We start from the raw sequence: 25,996 nt of genomic DNA, 5'->3' as shown, positions 1-25,996 counted from the left end.
GCAAGATGCTCTGCATGGTCACATGTGCCCTTGCCAAAGCCACATGCGGTCACGACCTGATCAGCAGCACTTCCCAAATGGAGCAAACCACTGGGACCCACAGGCTGCTTCAAGTCCAGAGCTGACTCTCATCACTGCACTGCTCAGCTTCCGGGCGCTCTGCAGATCTGGTCTGGTTTTGCAGGGCTTCATCAACAGATTGAGTTTCAGCAAAAGACACTGAACAGTATTTGGGGGGGAGGGAGTCTCTAGGAGAAGCTAATTATAGTGAATGGGAACCATGATCACACATGCCTCCTTAAAATCTGCCCAGCTACCGTCTCCTCTAGACACTTGGCTACACTAAAGAGAAATAGATAAACTCCAGTGACCCGCGGAGGCTCACTCACTGGCGAGCCAGGCTGAAAGGGAGCCTGAGGTGCCTCCAGAGAGCTGCCAGAGTACTGTCAGTGCCACAGGAGACCAGGCAATTTTAAGATCCATGAGCCTGTAATTCTCTTGTAATCTCCTGAAATCTTTGCAGCTTGTGAACATGTTTCAGTATTTGAAGGCAGAAAATTTGACTAAATCTCTGTAAAGGCATCTTAAATGAGGAAATTGCTTCTTTCTTGGCCACTGGTTTGAGATTCGGGGGGAAAGCATGATAACAAGATGAAAATCCACACAAAATAATGCAAAACAGTAAAGGCGAGACGCCTCTGCGCCCAGCTTTGTCGCAGCTGAAACACCGCAAGGCAAAGCCATGTCCCTTTACTTTTCTGACGTGCAGACGTCAGGCCACAGGCCCTCCCGCGCTGGTGTGCCTGGGCACACATACCGTGTTTACCTCGTGTACCTCTTAGAGCATTGCAACGTCAGGTTAAGCCGCCAGTCACCTTTCTGACCCCTCAGACATAAGGCGGCATGAGCTTATGTGTCGACCAGTGTCGACCAGCACAGAAACTGCAGTCTGACGCTAGCTGTGACCCAGCTTATGTTTCCACGCCCACGCAACGCATCTCCTCGCAGTCCTTTCCAGAAGACTGTGCGTGGGGGAGTTATTTCCAAGGTAACTCAGACTCAAACTGCTTGTAGTGGTCATGGGGCTCCAGCTCCTGCCACACGCAGCTAAATACCAAATAGCATTTTTTTCTATTGAACAAATTAAATTCATTCTTACTCCTCACTGATCAGACATGTTTCTATGGTAGGCAGCATCACTGATATGAAATAACTGAAGGTTTTATCTTGTGGCTTGTAGTAGTGAGGGATTTCGTTTGCATAATGATCGCTGAGGCATATTTCAAGTTAGTATTGTGCAATCTTCGTTGGAATCTCATTTGAAATAGTAATAATTTACTTTCAGTCCCTCCTCTAAGAGTTGTCCTCAACGAGTTGGGGAACAGCAATACACCATGGGAATAACGTCACCACTCAAAATTGCGAGGGCTGCAAACACACAGAAGCCTTAAAGACTCGATCGCACACACCGTGCTCTACTCACAGTAGTCAACGACTAAGACTTCAGGGAGTAAATTATTCAAGAAAACTCAGTGTAATGCTAAATGAAGCAGAAGCAGAAATACACCCCTTTCTTCACTTTTAAGCTAAATGATACTAATTATTTGTCCAACTGCTTCTTGTTACCTTGGTTGTAGGTGCAGCAAATGGGTCCTAAGTTTTTAAAGATTGCTTTAGGTTTCATCCTTAGAAGGCCCACAGTATGCAGACAAACCCACCCATCTGCCATATGAAAACAGAGTGCTTCAATACTGTAGCAACTGAAATGGGAACTGAAAAGCACCTGTACAAAAATATGAAAGATTAATAACTGTAATAAACAACACAAGTGCTTCAGCAGAGCAAGCAGATAACTAAAGCGGAGACTGACACTGAAGTTATATCCAGTGCACCAAGAAGGCAAAGAGCACATGTTACAAACTGCAGCCTCCCGAGGCAGCCAGTGCAGCGAGGAGCAGCCAGGACATCAGCACCTTTTCCTCTCTCAGAAGGGACTGGGCTTACAAGAGGTTGAATAAGATGATGCTGTACTTGACCTGAATGAATCTTTCTCTCCGTTACTCCTTGGTGCAAAGTTCAGCAAGCAATTGGACATTCTAGAGAGATGCCACCGTGGCTCAGATCTACTTTGGGTATAAATTGGCAGAGATCTGTAAGAATCATGAGGACATCACACTGATCAAAGATGCAAAGTAAAGCTTCCCTTGCTTACTGCAAAGCTTTACTTATCTAGCTAGGTAACATAATAGAGTAAATCTCCCAGATTTTCTGCACCTAATTTAGCATAGGCAGGGATGTGTTTGCTACAAGACGTACGATCCAATTCAACCCCTCTTACAGCCAAGGATGCCTTCATACTGTAGGCACAAATAAGCTGAGCTCAAAACAGTTAGAGGAAAGAACCATGGTTACTGGAAAATGTATCAACATCCTCTAATTAAATAAAAAGTCAAAATATTAAAGGGTAACAAAAACAAGAGAAGAAATGCTAGAATTAAGAACGCTCTCGTCGCACTCGCCCGGCCTCTCCGCAGTGCCTGGAGTAGGGTTATCTGACACAAACACACACTTTTGCCATAGCAGCCCTGCCTCATTCTCTGCAGAGGATAAAAAGCACTGACATACAGGCATTAGATCAATAATGCGTTGGCTTACACCGTTCATTGCAGTTTGGCACATCATGCAAACCCAGCACTGAATACAAACATTAATTTCTGCACAAGTTTTGCTACAATATTCCTAAACAGAGCATTTTCTGAGGTAACACTGCTCTCTCTTTTCACACCGATGAAAGCATAGACACAAATATGAACTCCCCTGTCTCTCTGTAGTCACCGTCAGTGGCTGTTTAGATGCTGCATGTACAGAACTATGGAGGAAGACAGCACATTCAGCACAGGCAGAAACCTTACGCAGCTCAACAGCTAAACTAATTTCATCTTAGTTTATACAACTGGAGTTTTTCCCCTTTAACCTTTTCTTTTTTTCTTTTTCTTTTTCTTTTTTTTTTTTTTTTTAAGGAAAAGTGCCAGATTATTACCGCCTTTTTCATAGCATAGAGCTATGAGAGCATAGAGCTATTAGAGCTTCTTAGGGAAGAAGCTGCTATTCTTATTGATATTTTTAAATAGGATGATGAAAATACTTTCCCCTAATAACATTGGGTTATTAAATCATTTTCAAACTGCGTCTTTCAGGAAAGAAATCAGGCTTGAGGGGATGCCCAGTGGACAAATCTACATTCATAGTTCAGCAACAGAAAATGAGGGCTGTGAATAAGACTGTGAGGGGGTGAGCACTGGTACCCATCATTCAATGTGCTAAAAATAAGTTTCCTTAATTCCTAAATATCTCACTATTACACTTCTCCCAGTATCTAAACTAAGCAACTATCAATCCTGTTATGTGTTGAATGAACCCTCAGTAGTGGTTGTAGCTAACAGCTCCCAAATGGATGTAATGCATTGCTGAGCCACGGCCTAAAACATCAGAACAGAACAAGTATAGCTTCTTAAACTGCATATGATATTTCTAAAATGGAAAATAGTTTGTTAAAAGGGCCACCATATGCTCTGAAGTTTACAGTGTGTAACACTGCAAGGTCCTCTGCATTACCAGTACCATCATTTCCACTGCACATTTCTCTCGCTAGTACTGCATGGTTAAGACCATATACCTTTCCCAGCCACTCCTCCTTTGGACAGGTTACTCACCTAATATTCCCAAAATATTACCTGTTGTTCTCTTGCTAGAGTGCTAAGATCCAAGAGATCAATTATCAACGGAAAGAAAATTGGTCCAAGAGTTTCTCAGTGTAACGGGCGGTGAAGACGTGGCCGTGTTGGTATGCCGACAGAGAATCGGCCGCTCAGACGGGCCGTCCGCGACGACAGCAAAGGCAGAATCTGCTCAGAAAGTGGTTTTTCACTTTCAGATTCTGCTGAACCTAGAAAAACCTTCAGAGCTCTCCTAAAGCAAATTTTCTCCTCAACAATAACAACAATCTACAGACCGCATTCGAAGCATCTAGGAATCACTGTTGGGGCCTAGAGCTCTGGCGTCAGAGGAAGCGCGTTCCTCCCGCGAGCCCCACTTCGACACGGCCGTGTGCGGGGCTCCACGGGACGCATCCCACGCACCTCCGCGAGCTGAGCTGAGGGAGCTTCCAGCCATCAAGCACACAAGATAATATACTTCCAGCGTAGGCTGGGACAGTGCTAGGCATGCATTTGGGCTTGACTGAAGGTGGAAAATTCTCTCTCAATACTGAATGATAAATCACAGGTAAGGGTACAGGACAGGAACGGTCTGGGTAAAAAACCAAAGCATTTTATGATAGATGCAAGAGAGCGGGGCAACAAATGCAGAGAAGCAAAGAACAAGATGGCACAGCCCATGCAACACCCTAGGAAAATGGATTTTTTCAGTGCAAAATAGGACAAAAGTGGAACAAAGGATGTTGCATTAATGACATACTGGGATATTCAGTAAAACGGATGGATAGGAAAGGAAATGCCACACTTAGAGACCTGGCAAGATTAAGAACTTGAATGTGACAGCCTAGAGAGGGGTCAGAATGGAAGACAACACTGGTTATGGACTAGAGAACAGGCAGGAAGACAACGACCCACTTAGTGGCTGAGGAAGGGGTTCAGGAGGCGCTAGAGAGGATTTCAGTACTCTTACTCAGCTACCCTGTCTTTGGGTTGACAGCTTGACAGCCGTGGAGAACTCAGAAAGACAAGGGAAGGTCTTCATCTGGGCTGGAGCACAGAGGTAGGGAGAAACAGCAGACAAGGGCACAGAAATATTCTGGGAAGAGTCAGGGAAAGGAGACAGGGAAACAGGAGTGGGAGGAGTTGTGGGACCCAAAGCAGGTGAGCTCAGAGGAAGCAGCAATGGAGCCAGTGAAAACAGAGGATGGAGGTAAGAAGAAGGGAGCGAATAATGGTGTAATGCAAGTGGCAAGATGAATGTGGTGACAGTTGCAGAGAAGGGAAGATGAATAAAATAGCTGAAAAAACACTGAAAGGTAACACTTTTAAGGAGTTCTTGAAAGAGGTGGCTTCGGAGGGGAAAACAGGCAAGCTTTGTTTTTTTGGGAAACTTCTAACCTACAGGCCTTCTAGGCTCCTTCCTTTCTGACCATAGTAGAGTTTCCAAGTCATGTAGCTTTTGGCCATCTTTCATGTTCTATTGACCCCATGCATTATAAAATGTGAGCATAGGGTTCATTTATCTATCTTAAAAAAGAAAGAAAGAAAAAAGCATTTAGTTGCAGTGATGTTATGACACTGCCACCACGGATTTCTCCGACTGCTCACTTCCCGAATATACCAGTCTTGCCTTTCTGTTTTGGATGCGGAAATAAGGGACTTTTTGCTTACAACAAACAGTCCTGCAAAGTTCTTCCAAGATGGCATGTAACAATATTTATTTTACAGTCCTCCTTAATTGTCTTCTGATGGAATTAAAAGAGCCGAAGGATGAGGGTGGGAAGAAGGACACAAGCTCCAAGCAGTATGAGAATAAGAAAAGCTGTGAGATTACAGGTATACATGAGCTGTGTATAAGCAACAGGCTAAACGATTTTATGAGAGAAATCATACACAGCAAAAAAAGCTAGACAGAGAAATTTTTACGGGGATATATACGGGGCCAAGTGGCCTTCTGAGCCCAGCTTTTTCTGCTGCCTCTGTTCTAGCCAGCAGGCCAGGAGAAAGGCAGTAGAACAACATACCCTGAAGAGCAAGACTTGACAGGCTGCTCTCCAAGAGCCTGCCACATTGCCTAAGGAATTATCAACAAAGGAGAACTCAGAAGCAAACGGGGTTAGTTGCTTTCAAACTGATCAACAAGGCAAGGAGGGGAAATCAATACTCCTAACTGTGCTGCCTGACAGCAAACCAGCAAACTCCTCCTTTTGTTTTACCACCAAAACGTCCATTAGGGATGGAAGAACATGAAGCACCAGGACATTCAGTCCACATGGGAAGTTCAAGCAATCTTCTTCCTTTTGACAACAGCTGTTGACACAAAGACTCGCCAATGGCGAGAAGACAGATTAACCAGAGGCAGGATCTTCTACAAAGAGTAAAGAAAAAGCTAACCGAAAGTAGAATGAAAGAAAGAACCCAAACTCAAACACCCCGAAAGAACATTCTTCCAGGTTGCTCTTTGCTACAACCATACTTGTCCTCCCAAAACAAAACCTCAAGATGGAAGCTGGACTTGATGCTTAGCTGCTGTAAAGCAGCACAGCCCTACTCCAGTCCAGATCACACTTTAAAGGCCAATAACTAATAAAGGCCGTGCAAATCTGCTTCACAACTGCGGGCCGGGTGGAGGCTTGCCAGTCAGTCCCATTCTCCTGCAGACAAAGGCAGTTATGTCTGTCTGCCCACCAAGCACGCATGCGTTCGAGTGTGGGTGTACCAGGGTTAATGCAAGTAACATTTCCGCATTCTGCTGCGAGCAGCAGGCGGATGACTGACCTGCAAGAGTCCAGCAGCACCCTGGGGACATGCCAAGGACACCCAGCAAGGTCAGCCCCAAGGGCTAGGAGGGAGGAGTAATCTCTCCGTAAGCCGCAGGAAACAGTGGGGTTGGCACTTCAAGAACGTGGTCATTTGTTGGCACCAATCACTCTTCCCTCAACAGCTCCCCCAGTTTTGCTGCTTTCATCCAAGCAACGCAATAAAGCCATAAGGAATATGCTATTGCCTTCACTGCATTAAAGCATAGCTGAATTTGTTGCCCGTTTCCCACCTCCAGCTAAGTCTGCCCCCAATTTACACAGCAAGTGCAGGGCAAGGGTCTTCGGTCATGGGATAAGGCTGAAGCTGACAGGGAAGATCTTTCAAGGGATTAACAGTGCTCTCCGAAGGGCCAGAGGAGTCAGGAGGGATTTTACTTTTCCACCACAGGGTTCAAATGTGTTCTGGAGATTAGGACAAAACTTTGCCAAGAGGAGCTCCTCTAAGTCAGGATTTGGAGAAGGGAGAACGAATCCAAGAAATCTTCTGATATAAAAGCCATGCGGAAAGAAACCTGAGGCAGAAAGCATGGTATAAAACCAGTTTGTTTAGATACATTCACTTCTCTCTCTCTCCTTCTCCATGCCAACACTTAAACCTGAAATAACCTCTGCACTAAGCTTTACCCAGTATTCCTGCTCTGTCAGATCACCCCTTTATCCCTCTCTCCCAGAGAACCATTATACTCCACCACCACTTTGTTACTGTGCTGTTATCCATTGCAGGTATTATTTGAACCAGCAAACTGTGGGATGGACATCCCAAACAAATTTTAAAATAAAGACATGGGCAGAGTGAAGTGTAACAGAAAGAGTTTGCAAATCAGGCTTGTTTTTGCACACCATCACAATTTCAAGCAGAGATAACCCTGCAGTTCAACTTATGTTGTACATCCAAGGCTAAATCTTAGAAGGGATGCAAATATTGCAGCGTTTCCAGTGCTTCCCCTCCGCCCCCGCTCTGGAACAGCGGTGGAGCATCAGGTACCCTAACCAAGGATCCCCAAAAGCCAGGAAGCTGAAAAGGGAACTCCCCAGCATAGCTAGTGAGATACACCACGGACAGGGCACATTCCTACCCTGTCTCAGAGAGCAGGTTTGAAAGCAAGGTTCTCGCTTTAATACACGAATGGTGAAATGGCTGATCCTCACAGACTCACGCCTTAGCCTTGCCTTGGCCGTTGCACAAGGCCTGACTGAGCAGGCACGTACCACAGACTGGTCCCACAGGCAATGCTGGCTGCAGGGTGGCAGGCTAAAAAGCTTGCAGTTAGGTACAAGCGCGAGCCCTGAGCCCCTAGGGACCATCTGGGCTTCAGAAGGTTACTGCCTTCCCGCCTGCCCTGAAGTGCAGCAGAGCAAGGATTTGAAGATCTCAGTGACGCCAAGGTGAATGACCCTCAGGCGCCAGAAGTGCCAGGCAGAAAGCCAAGGGCTTCCACAAATGTAACCCTTAGCTCTGCAGGGTTACTACTGTAGTATCTTGTTACTAGCATGGATCCAAAGAACTCTTTGTAGGGGGATGGTGAAATACTGGAAGTTTGTTGCAGCCTTAATCAACAAGAGACAATCACCTCTTTCCCAAGTCTTGTTGTTAGCATCAACAGTCACATTATGTCTTTAAGCGGTGGCAAGGAATAGTCAGGGCTCTTTGAATCCATGGATACACTGGATAACATATAGGCAGTCTTTGAGGGGCTTTGGCACAAGTAACTTCAGGTATCAAAATGCTGTTGAATATTTTTTCTCCAAAGAGAAATTTTTTTGTGGAGCCTAGCCTCTTTCTACACCCCAGGAGGAAGGAACACATTTAACGCTAGCAAATAACAGATGTTATTAAGTCTCCTAGTACTCATAGCTATCATTATCGAAAGCTGTTAGAGTCTTTACAATTTAACAGCTGACAGAGCTGATGTAAAAACTCCAAAGTCATCATGCTGCTTGTAGCATTTCCTTTGAGTGATATTTTAGGTCTGTTTTACAGCCACAGATCAAGGTTGGGCAGTACTTTCCAGTCTTTAAACATGCCATTGCGTGTTGGAGGGAGGAGGACGATGCACAAACAGGCAAAACACAGGCTACCTATTCTGCTCTGCTCCTTCACGAAGCAGTAAGCCCACTGAGAACCTGTCCCCACAAACTGGTTATTCCCTGTTGAATGTGCTAGGAACTACCTACTGCAACATCTTAGTATTTTTTTTGGAGTTAAAATCCACAACAGAATTCTATGTTCTGTTATTGCCCTGAGAACTAAACTAAGCTCAATTTTTTGTTTGTTTGTTTCTAATGGGTATCAGATTAATATGGCAATTCAGAGAAAGCTTTATAGAGGTCCATCAAAAAATATATATATACAGTAGAAATACTTCTGTTCCAGAGGAACTCCTGCTGGCAGTCTTTGCGTAGGCTCCTACTTGGCTACATACCCAGGCAACAGGCCTGCTAAGGGCTCACTGCATGACTGGAAATGTCAAAGCCTACCTGATGGTTCCTGCCTTTCCAAAAACACCCTAAAATCCACCTGCAAGCTGCTCTTTCCTCAAATGAGGATAATCCAGAGTCAGTATTAAGTGAGCTCCACCGGCTTCCATCACCCTTTCACCTCCAGGAGGAGGAGGAGGAAGCTATTACGGGGAGGATCGTACCGCTCAGAGGACTGCCAAGTCCTAGTGCTGATGAGGGGGATGCCAGCGCGGCCCTGAACAGCCTGCAGCTGCCCATGGTAGAAAGTGGAAGTGAAGCTCTAGTGGTCCTTGGGACCACTTCACTCCTCATTCTGCTCGTTGATGAGATGCATGGAAGCAAAAATCTAACTCAGCAGTATATTTCATTATTGCTATGGAACGTTGGACTATATCGATGTGCTTTAAATCCATTGCAAAAAGCCCTCTGAAACAACATCAGGAATTTCCAGAGCTGAGAATGGTAGAACCTGAACCCATCAGGCAGCGAGAGATGTTACAACTCTGACTGCATACTCTGAACGTTCACGCGCGAGCCATACACAAAGTAAGGCAAATACTTAGAGCCAGAAACTCAGACCCTGTAAAGATCTACATTTAGCAAACACTATTTCTTGTCCTTGCCAGCAAAGAGCTTCACGCAGAATTCCACAAATACATTGTAATTGCTGCTTCTGGACCACAGTTGTCAGTCTTGGTTGCAGAAATATGCACGATGCAAAATGGGGAATTAAGCCCTTGGGGCAGGGGGAGGGGGCAGAGAAAGACGGTATTTGTTAATTGGTTTCTATTTGCTTTGGTATCAGTTGCAAGAGCAATATACTCACATTAAGACTTAAAAGGGGTAATAAATCACCTCTCCCAGATTACATGTGAATGTTATATATTGCTTCTGTAAGATCGATATTCTATTTCTGTTTTCAGCCTGGAAACCTGTTACAACTGTAGCGTTCTCAACCTATTTTGCATTCTTTTAAAAAACCAGACTGATAACACTTTGCTGCAAAACGTCATGCAAATAATGGTATATTTTAAAACATTCTCTTTCAAGATTCTTCCTCATACAGTGCCCAAGAGACTTCTATTAACCACACTGCAAACAGATAACGTGAAAATACTATGAGCAATGTTATTTATGGCTAACAAAGTTAAAATTTCTCTTCTGATTTTATCTGCATCACCATTCCTTAAACATTTTAGGACTTTTTAAATGGAATCCATTACAATTTACATGTCTTATTTGTTGAAAATTGAACATGGCTTAGATGAACATTGGGTGACACTGAAACAACAAGTTCCCAAAGAGTGATCAAAGAGTTCAGCATAAGAATAATGCTTCAGTGACTCAACAACTAGTTTATGCAGTGCTCAGTAAGACAAGAAAGAAAGGAGTGTTATCATGTTTTCCACCTTTGGTAAAAGAGACATGCATTGTTTGCACCGTTTCCATGAATTATTTTGTAAAATCAGAAACACGTATATTGGACTGATCAGCTTGACTGCATCCTGTCAACGAGCGCTGGTAAACACAAACATTTGTAAAATATTACACCGTTGTCATTTTCAAACAGAAGGCAATTACGTTCCGTGTATTCAATAAAATCCTTGCCTGCTGAAGCAAATGAGTTCTCCATTTCATCAGGAACAAGACTCCCACATACTGAATTCCAAACTTATCAAATGCAGACCCATAAGCAATAAAGAAAAAAATAGGTAGTCGTGCCATTTGTCAGTGCCAAAGGTCACTTCCAAGATTTAATGCTTTGTTTTCATTTGATAGGGACGATACTGTTTATCTAAGCCTAGAAGAGGCTAAATGCTCCACATGTGCTGAACTGCTATAGTATTTTTTTTTCCAAAACATGGGTATTTCCGAGCAAACAGGCCTAAGCCTACTCGCTCAGGCCAGTTACTTAACAGGCAGCACAGTTTTCCTCATCATCCCCACCATCCTTGGACCGCTGGGCAGGCAGACTTCTTGTATGCTTATTTTGCTATTCTCGCAACTTCTAATCTCCCAGTTTACATGAACTACACTTCTCGTAGCTTGTGGCTATGCCTGTCCCTAAACGTAATATTTTCATATTGGAACGACTCAACCACAATGCATTTGCAGTATAGACTGATTTTCTCTTGCCACATTTTACGTGGCTATACTTTGGAAGGAAAATGTTGCAAGGATAAGGTCGATTACCTGGAACAACCACAGAGTAAACCACACCAAATACAGTCCAGATACAAAAATCTCTTTTCTTTGAGCATCAAGAATGTATTTGAAAGAATGTCAAACAGATGCCCCAAGAAAATTACTTCCCCTGCCTCTTTTCTCATCCCAAGCTCTTATTATTACTTTTTGATTGATTTTTCTTGGCTCTTACACATTCTCATGCTGATCTTCCTAGGTGGGCTCTACAAAACCTTCCAGCCTTCTTTTATCCCTCTAGTATTTTTTGCCAATAAATTATTCTGGTTTTATGAAAAGTTTCTTTTTTATTCCATAGCCATTTTCTCTTGATTCAAAATGAACTTTTTTTTAATGCAACATTTAGTCTGCCAAATGCTTTAAAGATGTATTTCAACCTTCTTTGTTTATCTGAAAGCTTTTCTTTCAAGAAGGCTAGGAATAATGCAGTTACCATAGTTTCCTTACCCACGACCAACAAAATGCAAGTGGGAAAGCAATAAAACAAGGAGAAGACTACTTACAAAATTTGACTAAATTGGACCTTCACCTTATATTGCTCCTAGGACTACTACTGAAAAGACTCAAAGCTAATCAACACCCAGATTTTGGTCCATCAGTGAAGCTCAAGATAAGCCTGATTCCCAGCTATCTGAGATATTTCAATTCAAAAACTGAAGTAGACTACAATTAAAATCTCTGCCTCAGAGATTTAGTATTTCACTGTACAATCTTGTTCCAGAAAGGGATTGGGTAGGAAAGCTCTTTGCTAATTCTCAGTGAAGCTAAGTGATGGATTAATTACCCATAGGAACCAGTTGACAAAGTAAACAATGTCTTGCCTATTGATACAATTTTGTCAGTCCCTGAATACGCAAGCGTCTATGAAACAGGCCAAAAATAATCTTTCTTCTTCCATTTCTCTGGCCAACAAAGCCCAGGTATGCTTCAAAGGCAATACAAATTACATACATTTTTGACACATCTACTTGCTTTCCTGATTAAAAGTTGCATGATGGAATTTTACTTAAATAAAATGAATTGTTAAGAAAACAAATATTATCCTCAATAATAAACAACGATGAAAGATAAAAGCACAGCATGCATGATGGATGTACGACACATTGCCAAGCTAAATATCTTTTTTTTCTCATTTTAAAGTTATAAAGATTTCCTTTTAAAAAAAAACCCTCAAAACATGTTACCTTTTCCCTTAATCAAACAAACAAACAAACAGTAGATAATCTCTTTGATGAGCCACACTAAAAAGAGTTGCCAGGGCAAGCACCTGAACGGGGAGATGGCAGAGTTCTCCTCCCACGCACTCCATGCACGCTGCAGAACTGACCTCTGCATGGCCCGGACTTCTCGCACAAACGCAGCTCCAGCACCAGGTGCCTGTGGCAGAATGCAACTCACGACTCAAAGTACCTGCTTAAGCATCATTCTTATCTTTTTTTTTTCTTTTTTTTTCCTGAAAGTGGTTGTCCTCACTACACAGGTTTCTGTGCCTGCCTGTTTGTATCCAACAAACATGCACAAAACCTCAGTCAACACAGTCCCAGTCAGAGCTGAGCCCCATGCAAGCATAACGCATCTTTTATCATTTCCTTCTCATCTTGTGAAAGTCACGTAAAGGTAACAGAGTACAGGGCAGAGAGAAAGAGAGCGTGTGAGTGATCATTCATATGGCAAACATGCTCTACTCTTCCAATGTAAAGCTTATTAATTCATCTCAAGAAAAAAAGCAGTCTGTGCATAACAGGTGCCAGTTCTAACTCATTAGAAAAAGCCATTGTATTTTGCCAGAAAAATCATCTTAAATCTTGTTAACATGTTGCTCATATCATCACTTAATTTAAGAAGTACATTTTTAACTGTTGATCTCAAGTTAATCAGCTTCAGAACTATAAAAGAAAATAGCTAAAAGCACCAACTATAAAGACGTATCTTTCACATCCTTAGAGTGGATTTAATAGGGAAGGAGGAAGGAGCAATCAGACCAAGCCCGCATTCAGCTATGCACCTTTGTAATTAGCAGTAAAGCAGCACATAGATCAGTTTTTAACATCACATTCAGTACAACACATTTCAAGTCCCCCACTAGCCCTGACCAGGCTGCTCATTAATAGCTCTGAAGCTTCTCTCCAAACACATGTGCAAGAGAGGGGACCTACCTGGAGGTTTAGGGCCCACGGCTCTGTGCCACATTGCACTGCTTGGGGCACCACTGCAGCAGAAGGCCCAGACCTTGCCTTTACCCCATCGTGAGTGAGACCCATGGTAAATGACCGCTGAAGCCCCATCCATTTTGCCACTAGTAACTTGATCCTGGCCCCCTCCTATAGCTCTAAACAGGCAGCAGCCTCCTTCCTTGTCCTTCTCATCAAAAAAAGGCCAACACAGTACCTCATTGATGGCGAGCTGCTCTCCACCTCCCCCAGGGTGGCCATAGCGGTGGTTGGAGCTCCTGAAGTCCTCGTACAGGTCCTCCTCGCTCCCCACGTCATCTGTGAGAGCTGTCTTATCCAGTGCCCCATCAGTGATCACTGCAACAACAAGAACACCACCGTCTGTATAGATCGCAAGATCCTCAGCAGAACTGCATCAAGTATGAGAGCTTGGTGGGCTGAGGGACTTGACAATACAGCACAGAGGGAAAAAAAATGAGGAAATTATACAGCCAACTTCAGAAAACTACATAGGCAACATTTTTCAGAGATTTTTGTTTGCTTGTTACCACAAATAATTGCATCTTTTTCTAGACAGGAAATTCTGACTTTAAAAAAATCAACAACTGTTTGTTCCAAAGAAAAGATCAAGTAAGCATAGGAAAACAAATCCTGGCAAAAATCACAAGGCAGGGACAACACAGACACGATTTTGTTATAATGTTGCCATGTTGGCAGGAAACACAAAGTAACAAGTTAATGTCCACCAATTTAAACCCTGGAGATAACGATTTACCAAAATCCCATCAAACCAGGAAAGCTCTCAGGTTTTGAAAAAACCATTTGCATACCTCATTTTCCAACATTTAGTATACTATTTCATTTAAGAGCCTTTTTTGTTGTCTAAAAGGGTGTTTGCTACAGAAGTATCTATTATTACCACAGGAGGGCCATTCTGCCCAGCACAGCACTGAAAAAGCTGTAGATAATTGAGGTCTAGCAGTCTGCAGCTAGGACAAGCACTAAAGTCTGAAGGCATAAGCAAAAGCCTGAGAAAAATTAAAAGTGGCATTTATACTCCTTGCACAGAAAAAAATGGCACTTAATCTGTTTCATAGGCAGGAAACTTTTCCTAAGGTCTCCTCAAGGTACTAGCAAATAGGTTTCTGTTGCATGTTGACCAATCACTCATTCTTCCCATACTTTTTATGCTACTGAGCATAAACTTTCCATTCTCAAAATCTGTGAAAAATGCTAATGACCAAAGAAAACATTCACTGACATATTTATTGAGAGTAGCAATGGCTAAGACAGCTGCTTCCGTGACAAAGAGGTGGGCTTCACAGAAGATAATTACGCGTGGAAGAGAACGAGCGAATGCGACGCAGACTAACACGATGCCGGGAACAGCAGCCGATGTGAGCTGAGTTTAATGCACTCGACGTGACTGCAGCACTAAAACTGAATGAAGTGAAAATACAATATCAGCACTTCTGGGGAAATTCTCGCTGTCAAAGCTACACAGAAGGTCATATTCAAAATCTGCATAATCAGACGCAGAACAGGTGAAGCAAGAGCTCTGAGCTTGATATTGCACAGCTTGGGTGGGAAAAGCGTCGGCCACAGCCTGAGGATACAGAAGCCCAGAGCCCTCGCTTTGTTCCTCGACACAAGTGCATCTTATGACTCTATTCTTGCCAACACACCAAGAAAAACTGCAGAGGGGCTTTGTTAGGTTATTATCTAAAAGCAAAGCTCCCTAATATGCAAAATGAAGTCCCATCAGAGCCTCATACAGCAAGCCCTGCCATGACAGTCCTTGTCAATGCTTTCCTTATACGCAGTACTTTTTAAGGCTGCATCACTCCATTACTTCAAATAACAAGATGATGTAAAATCTCACTGTGGCAGTTATTAGTACAATGAAGTTACTTGACATCAGAATCACTGGAGTATGAGCCAATTTTGAATCAAATATTTGAATGTTTATGTTTTGAATTCAAAGATTTGCGCAAGATGGCAAAGATGCACTGCTCATCTAAACTGAAACCCCATTCAATATTAAAGGCAGTTCAGGACACAAGGAAAACATGGGCTTACGATTAAAGCAGAATTTTCTGTGGAAGTGTGTAACTGCCCAGGCATTCAACACTAAGTGACACTTGACAAGAACTCAAGTATCTCCATAGCTTTGTCACGACACATCAGATCATTTTAAAGGGGAAGTTCTCTACCAAACACATGCCAGTAGTATACACTGTATAAAAAGCAGTTCTGAGGCTAAGACCTAGAATATTTTATATTTTACATATACTATATATATAGTATATTATTCAGTATATATATACACTGAAAAATAGCTAGTGTGCCACCAATAGTATTATTTTATGCAGAGTTACCACGGTTTGCACAAGAATCCTTTTAAAGAAGCATTAAAATACCACTTTTTGCTCATACAGTCTAAAAAACAATGGTCTGTCATTAATGAACAACTTTCAATGTATCAGTGTAACAACAAAAACAAATCAGGAATGATTTTCAAGAACATAAATGTTCTTTCAGCAAGGAGTAGACAAAACTTTCTTTGCATTCCTTTGATCTCATTTTTCCTTTTATTATGCACAGCTTCATTGCTTTTGTCTTATACACCTTTTTCTGCTATTTTCATTGTTAAAGTAATTTTCAGCTTGAAAAAACGTTCAGTGACATCTTTAAAGCTTTTGTTCCCCCTTCGCATTTTTCTAGTTGTTCTCTGATCTGTGCTTAGATGAAAAAGCAAAAGCTCCAGGGAGATATTTATCTGCATTACTTAAAATGCTCTATACCTCTGCTAAGTGCCCTGAAAGCTGTGTTTGCTTTTACTAGAGACCTGTTTTTCTTCTCTGTTCTTACAAAGCTCATCAATTTTTCTGCAGCCAAGAAATGCTACTGCATCTTGGATTAGTTCTCCCTGCTTAAAAACAAACAAGCAAACAAAAAACACTCTCCACACAAGAAAGCGTTGTCATAGATACATTTCACTAAAAAATGCAATTTGTAATCATGCAGAAGTTCTCAGTCCTTGAGGAAGAACAGTCCGAAATAGCTTTCTTCCTTGTTTTCCCAAAATCACCAGTGTTCCAGGGAAAAGTAAAACTAGGGAAAGGTAAGAGTTTGCTCTGAAGCAGCTTACATGAGAGATGTGATCACAAATAAATAAATCAGCAGTCTGAAATGGTGACCCAATGCACTAGAAAACCATCAGGGAAGCAGGAGAATGAAGGCTTTTAATGTAGGTAATGACTCAACATGCACAGCACAAACTAGGTCAAGTAGAAAAGCAGCAAGCACTACACACAAAATCTTTTAAGACAAGACAGCAGAGATTGCTGAAACAGTAAATCAGCTGCTTTACCACTTCCCAAAGAGCACAGTGCTAGTTGGAAAGGCAACCATTAAGCTGCACAGCCAGCCAAGCTGGGCTCAATGTCCCTATTCCCCCTCCCCAACAAATGTTTGTTCCCATTTAACTCTGAAATCCACAGGTATGGTCACAGCTCGCCTTTCCACATCTTTCCAAAACCACTAATCTAACCTGTCCTCCGCAACCAGAGCAGCAAAGGATGACCTTCTGTCAAAAATAACACCCAGCCTCCTACTACATCCAATTAGCTGAGGCAGACTCCTCCATGTTTTAGACGCTGTCCTGCTAAATTTCACTAAATATGACAACGAAACCCATGCACAGGAATATAAGAAAGGGTCGTCACCAACGTTTAGTACTGCAACCTTCTGCGCAGGCATCCAAACGCCTTCTAGTGCTGCAAGTCCAAGCACAAGCCTGGGATTTATGCCACAAAACACAAAAGTAAATGGATAATTCTGATGTTGCTTGTCAGGGAAGAGGGAGACATATCCACCCTGGTTAGGCATCCAAACAGGGAACAAGGTGGCAAAAGCCTAACTCCACAAGGAAATATTTTAAAGATGTGGAGCAGCAACAGTAATGCAACAAATTGCACAGAAACAGCAATCGGCACAGAAGGGCTGCGCTCCACTGCCTGAACAGGTAGCACTGAGGTCACACAAAAAAAAAAAACACAGTCAAAAAAAACCAAAAAAACAAACAAAAAAAAAAACCCAAAACAAAATGCAGAGTTTTATAAAAATAAGGCTTGTTCAAAATAGTCCAGAGGAATAAAGAACATGGTTCACTCTCCTGCAGACTTTGGGCTGCAGGTGTATGAAGCCAGCAGCGGGCAGGGCCAGAGGACCTGGCTGCGCTCTGCTTGCGTCCCCACCTCGCTGAAGCAGAACACGTAAGGGTTGGCTCCAAGTGCTCCAAGATGAACCACTCCACAGAGGTACAGAGCTCTCCACCTTGTTAGCAAGCTGATGGAGCAGTTATTTGTGTGAAACCATAGCTTGGCTCTGTGCCGCAGCAAGAGGCAGACGTTGCCTAGAGTCCTAGAGTGCCTAGAGTTGCTCCAAGTACAGACCGTGGCCGTACGGCTCATAGCTGCTCTCCGACTAGTGCCTGCCACCTGTGTCCTGCTTATGGGCCCGTCCACCCAGCCCCTGCAGGGGGTTCCTCTCAAGAGCAACCGTAGGACAGCTGCCAGTATGCCAGAGTGTTTGCTCCTGTGAGCTACCACCAAGCCCACCTGACCCTGGAGACCACCACCACTGCAGCACGCTGGGCAGCCTTCATCTAAATAACCAGCAGAAGCACTGGGAGGAAGAGGGGGAAAATGAGAGAATCCATGCGTTCCTCATGTTACAGGCAGGCAACCAGGAGCAGCTGGGATTAGATCTTCTACTGACAGCTACAGAGTGTAAATGAAGAATGACAGTAATCCAGATTCTTAACTACAGGTCACATTGCTCACTATGTCTGTTCCTTTTCCCTCTCAAAGGAAAAAAAACTACTTTATATATTGAGTGCTAGGAAATAGTGAACATGAGTTGCTGTTGGTTGAAAAAAAATTTACTATCACCACAAAGAAAAATGCACATGCATTTGTATGCAGATGTGTGTGTATGCCCCCCCTGATATTTATATATACACACATATATACAAATTTCCCCACTCTCTCACTGGAAAAACACAGGGTACATTTCTGGAAGAGTTTTCTTGGAGCAGTTGGGTGCTGCAGCCCAGGCTCCAGAACACCCTCATAACTGCCATCTCTCAAAGGTTTAAATCTTGGCTAGTATAAACTACTGTAGTTCCCCGCTGGTGAGGGACTCTAACCATGGGCCTGGGTCAAAAGTCTGACCAGTGACCCATGACTAATGGAAAATGGGCTAAAACCAGCTTCCCTGAAACTTGGGGTATCCATTTTCACTCAATATACAGACTACAGCTTCTAGGGGCAAGGCTAAGACAGAAATCCGTGATGATTACATACTGTTTTAAAGGCCAAAAGCATCCACCATTTATTAGAAGCACATAACAGTAATGTTGACAAGAATATGACTTCTGTGTATTAGAAATATATTTTTTTTCAAATGTGTTTTTTCAGTACCACATTTAATTTGCCTCTATGTAGCATTTACATTTCAAATAATGCACTGAAATAACAGTAGGAGGCTGATTTACACTCACAGAGCAAATTAATTCAGAGCTAACAGCATCATTCCCTCTGCCTCACTGAACAGAGATTGCTGTGGTTACGTGCAGTGCCCAGAGGAAAGCGCATCGCGCTGGGGAAGGGGCAGTCCAAGAGGCTAAACCAGAGAGATGCGCTGGGTAAGGGGACCAAACCCAGGACATACAGCCTGGGTAAGCGGCCCTGCTATACCCTCCTCTTCCTCTGAACTGCTATGCCTTGGATTCCCTTAGAAAGAGCTGCCACGGTCGTGCTGCAGCCTCCATCAGCTCTGCTCTGAATTATGTGCTTCATTTATCAGCGGCTTGATATACCGAGGCCCCTGTGCAGCTGCCACAGTCAAATCCATCAGAGTGATGTCATCCCCTTTCTGCTCCATCAGTGCCACCCCCCAGCTCTTTACGGTGCTGATGGACCTTCTCACATCACTCAGCTTGTGGCTGTGGGCTGGTGTACCAGGAAGGGGGAAGTCTGGGGGCAGGGGTGTGTGTGTGTGTGTGTGTGTGTGAAATTAAAGACATGGGAAGATCCACCAGTTAGTGTCAGCTTCATGAGGCAAAGCCCAAGAATGTGGGTCTGCAAAGCAAAGCCTCCCGGAGTTAAAATCTTTGCGAGGACAGTTCTGAGCAGGTAATGAAACTGTTTTCCTCAGAGTCACTGAACAAAGAACAGTGCACGAGGAGAAGAGGTAGAAAATATTTAAGGGGAGAAAGCAAGCTTATTCCTCCCTTCCTCCCCTCCATAATTTTAAAGACAAACTAAGAAAGGAAAGGATTCAACACATCAAAATGAAGTGAGCGTTTCAGTATTAACCCCACTAATGGACCTGTTGTTGTGCATGAAAGCAGTTAGCTGAGGCACAGAGCAAATCTGCAATTGAAAGCAGAAAGGATGCAGTTCCTCAATGAAAAGCAGAGCGCAAGTCCTCTGCGGGTCTGCCCGGCGCATCACCAAGGGTAACATTCAGCAGCAGTAATGTACTGAGCCACCCACTCAGGTTTCAAGAGTTTTTAAATCCCAATCAGAAACTAAATGACTTGCAGCGAGGCTTAAGGGACTTCCCAGCTCTCTCGGGTAGCACAGACAATTACGGGGAAGAGACACGTGGGTTGCGAATGACTCTGCAGCACTGGCTCCTGATGACCACTTGCCCAGTTCGGTTTCCAGTTTTGCCCCTGCAGACACACACCACAGACAGCTGCCCCCAGTCCCTTCCCTGTTTGTTCATTTTTATTACAAGGGGAAAAGGAGAGGGGGAATGGTTTAACCAGCTTTGAAGAAGAGTGGAAACGACAGGGAAAACAAGAAACAACACTGATGTTCTTTCTTTGATCCAAACCCTCGTCCCCTGCTGGAAAGCTCCTCTGTCGTACTGCATACGAACTACCAACTCACTGGCCGTGTTCCAGTCACAGCTACTGACTTGAAAAGAAGCAGGCATGTCCTCCTCCTCAAAATATTTAGTGTTTATTTGCTCAAATCTGATTATTCATCCATACCCACCTGTTTGCTCTCATTTTTTTTTCAGGTGGCTGTCTTTGGAAATGCTGTTTACTCTGTCTGGACTGCACTGCACACAGTAGTGCTAATTCTAATTTAGGCCCTTAAGCCCTACCACAATCTAAACATGAGATTAATCGTATCAATCAAAACTAGCAGGCAAATCTCCTACTTGCAGTACCCAGGCATTATGCTGTATGGTATCTTTGGTAGGGTGCACAGCCTGGAATATCTGATGTGTCATTTAGCTCCCCATCAACAGGTCTTATTCCTGCAGGTAGCTACTATTTAAAAGGAGTGGCCTGGGGCAAAAAAAGTAAATGAAAACCATTTATCCTGATTTTTTCAAAGGTTCCTCTGTGGAAGGCTAAAATATGTCCTGTTTTTAATGGGTAACAAATACAAACATTGACATTCCAAATTCATATTGAATTTTTAACTGTTTTCTTAACTCTGCCTTAAAGTAAAATCAAAACCAGACCAAACTTCTCTCCCTTGGCAAGGGGACAAGTTGTTCCTCCAAATACTGACAGGCTGCTACTTACGGGATGATGTGATTTGACACTGTCTAGTAGAGAACGATCAGAGTCAACTCACATCAGCAGGAATTTCACATGAGTTTTCAGCTCCTCTGCAAAGACGAAAATACCATATCCGCATCTAACCATCCATTCTTACCAAAACTGTAACAACAATTGAGAAAATTAAAGTAAATGAGCCAGGAAATTAGAACAATAGTTATTTACAGTGAATAACACCTATTTCAGCAAACATAAGAAGTAAAAGCAACATCAAAGAGGGTTAGTGCAGCTGACAAGCCTGATAAACATGAACTTGAAAGGCCTTTGCAAATAAGATTTTGGACATTTTACTTAACTATCTGTAGGAAGGCCTCTGGTGCAGCTTTTCAAAACCTTAATAAGCACAACCTGTAAGTAGGAAGATCAGCAGTCCAGCAAAATGAGACACGTTTCCTTAAAGATTATTCCCATGGACTCTCCGACGTGATCTCAACACGTGCCACTATGTCAGTGCATCACTACAGGTGGCATCATCCCTACAGATCGCTTTTGGGCTTCTCTCATCATTTGCTTGCATGAATATATGAAATTTGTCTGTGGAAGCACACAAAGGAGCCACACTACCTTAACTAATACGAGTCCTACAGCTCTGCCATTACTTAATTTGAGTTTGTCTGAACCAAAGCACTGGTTCAAAGCAAAACAGTCAGACTCTTTGTGGGATCCGTTTTAATCCCCACCCCCAACCCCGTAGAAAAGAAGCAAAAAAGCCTCAAATAATTTGGGCATAGCCAGTGCTTCTAGTCATTACCAGTCATTAAATGGAGACTTTAAATAGCAAACGCACCCTGTGCCCTCACAGGAAGTATTCTTCATCCTACCGCTGCTGCTGCTCCCTGCAGATTTATTGGCGCTTTCCTACTGCAGGTGCTGTTACCCTTCAAACCCCACAGAGCCGCAGTCAATTTAAGTTATACTGATCCAGGCATGCTGTTTGCTTCTCTTCTAAAACAACTTCCCAAAAGCGTATGCAGGAGTGTTAGAAACCCAAACTATCACACATTCTCATATTGCTTCATTTCTTGTACCTGCTGCTTTGTTTAATAAAGGAAAGAATGTAAACGTGCTGCAGGAAACCCCAGTTGATTCATGTTTCCAGAGTTCCTGTGCTTTTATTACATCTTTACATCCAAGTACGTCCTCAGAAGTCTGAGGGCTTGGAAGCCAAGTCCTTGCTAGAGAGTTTGTTACCATACAGCTTTCTTCAGTTTCAAGTTTCAAGTCACAGGTGGAAACAAGAAAATTTCACTATACAGTAAGCCTTACATACTGGCCTGGAAAAGACCCCTACCACAAATGGTTAGGATCATTTTTATGAAAAATTCTCACTAGGAAATAGAACAATTCACATCAGAGCCACCAGTAGGTTTTCAAATATTACATCCACTCATGACAACTTCCTTAGATTATTTTTGTGACTGTCAAACTCTGGCACGTGCATGTGTGCACACACACACGGACACTAACTTGGTTTTGCCGTTCCTCCCCAAATTATAACTAATGGATTAATCCATGTTATAAATTGAACGTTGAAGAGTGAACTTGGTAATAAAGTGTTTGAAAACGCAGCTACCTTCGGTCAAGACAAAACTATTTAACACTGGAGCCTAAAGTCAGGCCCCTAAGCCTGCAGCTTACTAACTGATGGGCTGAGCAGCACAGATGCGCCAGGTGCAGACCATTTCCAGGAAAGCCAGCACAAAGAGCCACTGCTTGGCACTTCCAAAAAGCAAGTCGTTTATATGAATGTCTGAAGATGGACTTAGGAGACTAACTTTGGATGCTTGAATTTCAAAAATGTGACCTTTCTTTTTCCCAGAATTCTGTATAATGCTATAAATCTAGTCTTTATCTCTATGAAGCTATCCAGGCTGACAAGTGGCTTATATCAGTGACCTTGTACCACAAAAGTAATTAAAAACGAATGCCACGAGAAGACTTTCAATTGTTCCTGCACATTTATCTAGTATGAGTCTCAAGGGGCAGCAAGATCGTTTCTGTGACATTCCTTTGAATGACCAGTCTTCATGTAACAGCAACAGATCTTCTAGTCTCATTCCGGGGCAACAATCTTCTCATTAAGAAAATACTGATCAAATTGCCTTACTTTTAGGAAATTCCATTTAACAGCCCTCCCCCCACTGACCAAACCGCTTTACCTTTAGAAAATCCCTCTGTCCCTGTTTATATTTTAATCTCAGTTCTAAGAAAATCCCTGAGATCAAGCTAGCAAAAATTTCTGCCAAGAAATCAGGAAATCAAGGATTAACATAATTCAACTATGATTGCCCATGATGGTAAAGGGATCCCATTTTTTTGTTAGTATACATGCTTTGATCTCACACCATCACACGGACAGGGGAGGTAAAAACGTGTTCTGAATAAGTTGGGATGATCCTTCTTTGGTGTCATACACAACAGATTTGGGACAGCAGCTCTGAACGAGCTGCAGGAGAAGGGTTGCACATGGCCAAGGATAATTCAGTTTTTACACACCAAGTGGATAGAGACACTAGATCACTACAGAACAGGAGGGTCTCACATTATCCCAGTTTAGAGGGATCTCACAGATAAAAACGCAGTGGGAATGTCACACTCACTCAGTTACCGGCTATTTACACTTCTGGGAGAGCAAAGTTAGCTGCCATAACCCAAGATCAACTGATCTTAATATCCAACACTGATGTGTCACCTGTGCTGAAGACCAGTCCTTCAGAGAGCCAAGAGCAGCAGCACAGAGCACCAAGGTGATCTGGATGAGACAGCAGGGCAGCCCCTCGCCCTCCTCCCGCAGCTGGGAGTGGGCTTCAGACCAGCTCCAGCACAGTCCCCTGCTGCTCAGCCCTCACTGCTCCTTCTCTCCAGGCCTCCAGACCCTCCTCGCAGTGACATACCTGCAAAGGACTCTGCACTGAAATAATTCCAAAGTGCACGGGGACAGCAGTATTTTATGAAATATTTAAGAACTCAAGGATGGCCCCGACATCCTTATACATTTGATACTGATCATATTAGAGTAGGAACAGAGTCATCCACTATAAAGAATTTGCTCCCTGAGAATCCTAAGATATAGAATACGATATATAATTGTAGATCAAATCAAAAAGAATCAAGTTTGAGCTGCTGAACTTTTTGACTGATATTGCTCAATAAATTTTGAAGAATCATGAAAGAAATAGACTTCACATTCAATAATTTTATGTTTCCCAGTAAATGGGGGTGAGGAGGTACCTTACTAAGAATGTTTTCACAACGTTCAGCTCCAGGTCTGAATTATATCTGAACATGTAAGATGCAATCTCACCCTACAGTAAGAAAACTCTTCCAAGGAAAATATTACTCCTCATGGAATACATGAAGTATTACATTCCAAACCATTATTAATCATCTCTTTAAAAGGAGAAAGTGTGCTGGCAAGGTCACATTGGTCAAGGTGCCTCTAATAGTTGAAATCGTTACTTAGGATGTTGACTGCAGGCTTCAACAAGGAAATAAGATTAGCAAAAATGGTAAATTCAGCATTTTGGCAAAATCACGAGCCTGAGATGCTAAGTGTGCATTTTGAACTATGAATTCAATGACACATTGCCACTGACAGATCATTAGACACAGCAATACAGAATATTTTGGAAGCTTTGGAGACTGATTTAAAAGCGGACTCCCCTCCCCAACTGGAGATGGTAAAATTATCTGGCAAAAGCGTATTAACAACAGCAGGAAATCCATCTCAATACTAAGTAATCAAAGATTGTTGCTTATCAGCAGCGATAAAACCAAACTAGGTCTCTTAAAGTAGGAGAAGATGAAGCCTTTTCAGAATTCCCATTATCTAAAGTTGAAGTCTATTCTCCTTTTGACTAAAATGTATAACACACAAATGTAACTCTACCTAAATGCCAGAAATTGAATATGTTTCTAGAGAGAGATGGCTGAAGCACTCAAAATAATCTTTAATTCTGAAATTAATGGTGTAACTTTGAAAAAAAAATCCTAAATCAAGGATTTGCCTTCCTGAGCAACTATGTTCATACATTCTAGTACACAGCATTGGTGAACCAACCTGCAGCTCTTCATCAGTTGTTTGAACTTATGAAACAAACATAATAACCCCTTTACTTGAAGGCAAAGATGACAAATTAGACCTTTCCTGTGACTAGTCAAAAAGTGAAACATTTAATTCCAGAGGGAGAGGGGGGAATAGACCCAACGGCCACCCCACCTAGTTTTCAAAGGTGCTCATTTTGCAAGACGTACCTTTACCCTCAAGCATGCTGACGGATGTGCTGTGATTCAGTAGCTACACAACAGTTTGGTCCTTCAGTTTCCAAATTCACTGTTTCTCAGAACAGCAAAGGAATTCCTCCAGTAACACGTTGCCAGTTCAAACCAAAATTCAAATTAGCTTTATTTTCCAAAGGTCTTATACTTTGTGTGTGCACTCACTCAAGACGATAAAAGTGCTCAGTTTCTCCTTTCCCTAACCAAGGGAACTTGATCAATTTAAGCAAGATTATTCTAGATTCTGTTCCTTTGCAGAACGTTTTTTGCATTTTTAACATATACCAAGTTGAGATGACAAAACTATGAAGGTAAAAGTTTGTATTAGGCTCATCACATAGCTCAGCCCCTACACAGAATGGAAATATACCCTTTTAGCAGCAATTATTCAGTGCATACCTATGTGAAAACTGAACACAACCAGTTGAAAATCATGCACTTTAATTAAGAGGCTGTAGAAATACAGGCTTCACCCATCCTTTGCTTGGAGTCTTACTGTGGTTACTACTGAGACTGTAAAACGTGTCTCAAAATCACTGAGCCAAACGCTCTATACTAAAACCAAGCACAGCATGTAAGCAATGACAACTTGAAAAGAAAGTGGTTTCAACTTTTTCCCCCTGTAAGAGCAGCTCCATCTTTAATTTTATAGGTTTTAGTACCTTATCTTCTGTAAACGTAGCCAAGGTTGGGAGA

The 25,996-nt window shown here is 42.7% G+C and overlaps 1 protein-coding gene across 1 annotated transcript in view; it reads right to left on the bottom strand.

Moving 5' to 3' along the window:
- Window positions 1-25,996, bottom strand: part of LOC146595254 (uncharacterized) — a gene marked incomplete at its 3' end in the record, with an annotated part of 208,796 nt that overhangs the window by 26,969 nt on the left and 155,831 nt on the right. The window contains exon 5 of the mRNA XM_085306114.1: window positions 13,589-13,728. Coding sequence (XP_085162240.1) covers window positions 13,589-13,728 — 140 coding nt within the window. The remainder of the gene's footprint in view (window positions 1-13,588; window positions 13,729-25,996) is intronic.

Source organism: Rhea americana, unplaced genomic scaffold (assembly GCF_003343005.1).
Source record: "Rhea americana isolate MKP2758 unplaced genomic scaffold, rheAme1 scaffold_231, whole genome shotgun sequence".
Taxonomy (NCBI): Eukaryota; Metazoa; Chordata; class Aves; order Rheiformes; family Rheidae; genus Rhea; species Rhea americana.
Note: the sequence above shows the minus strand (reverse complement) of the source record. Positions and strands in the feature narration are given on the sequence as shown.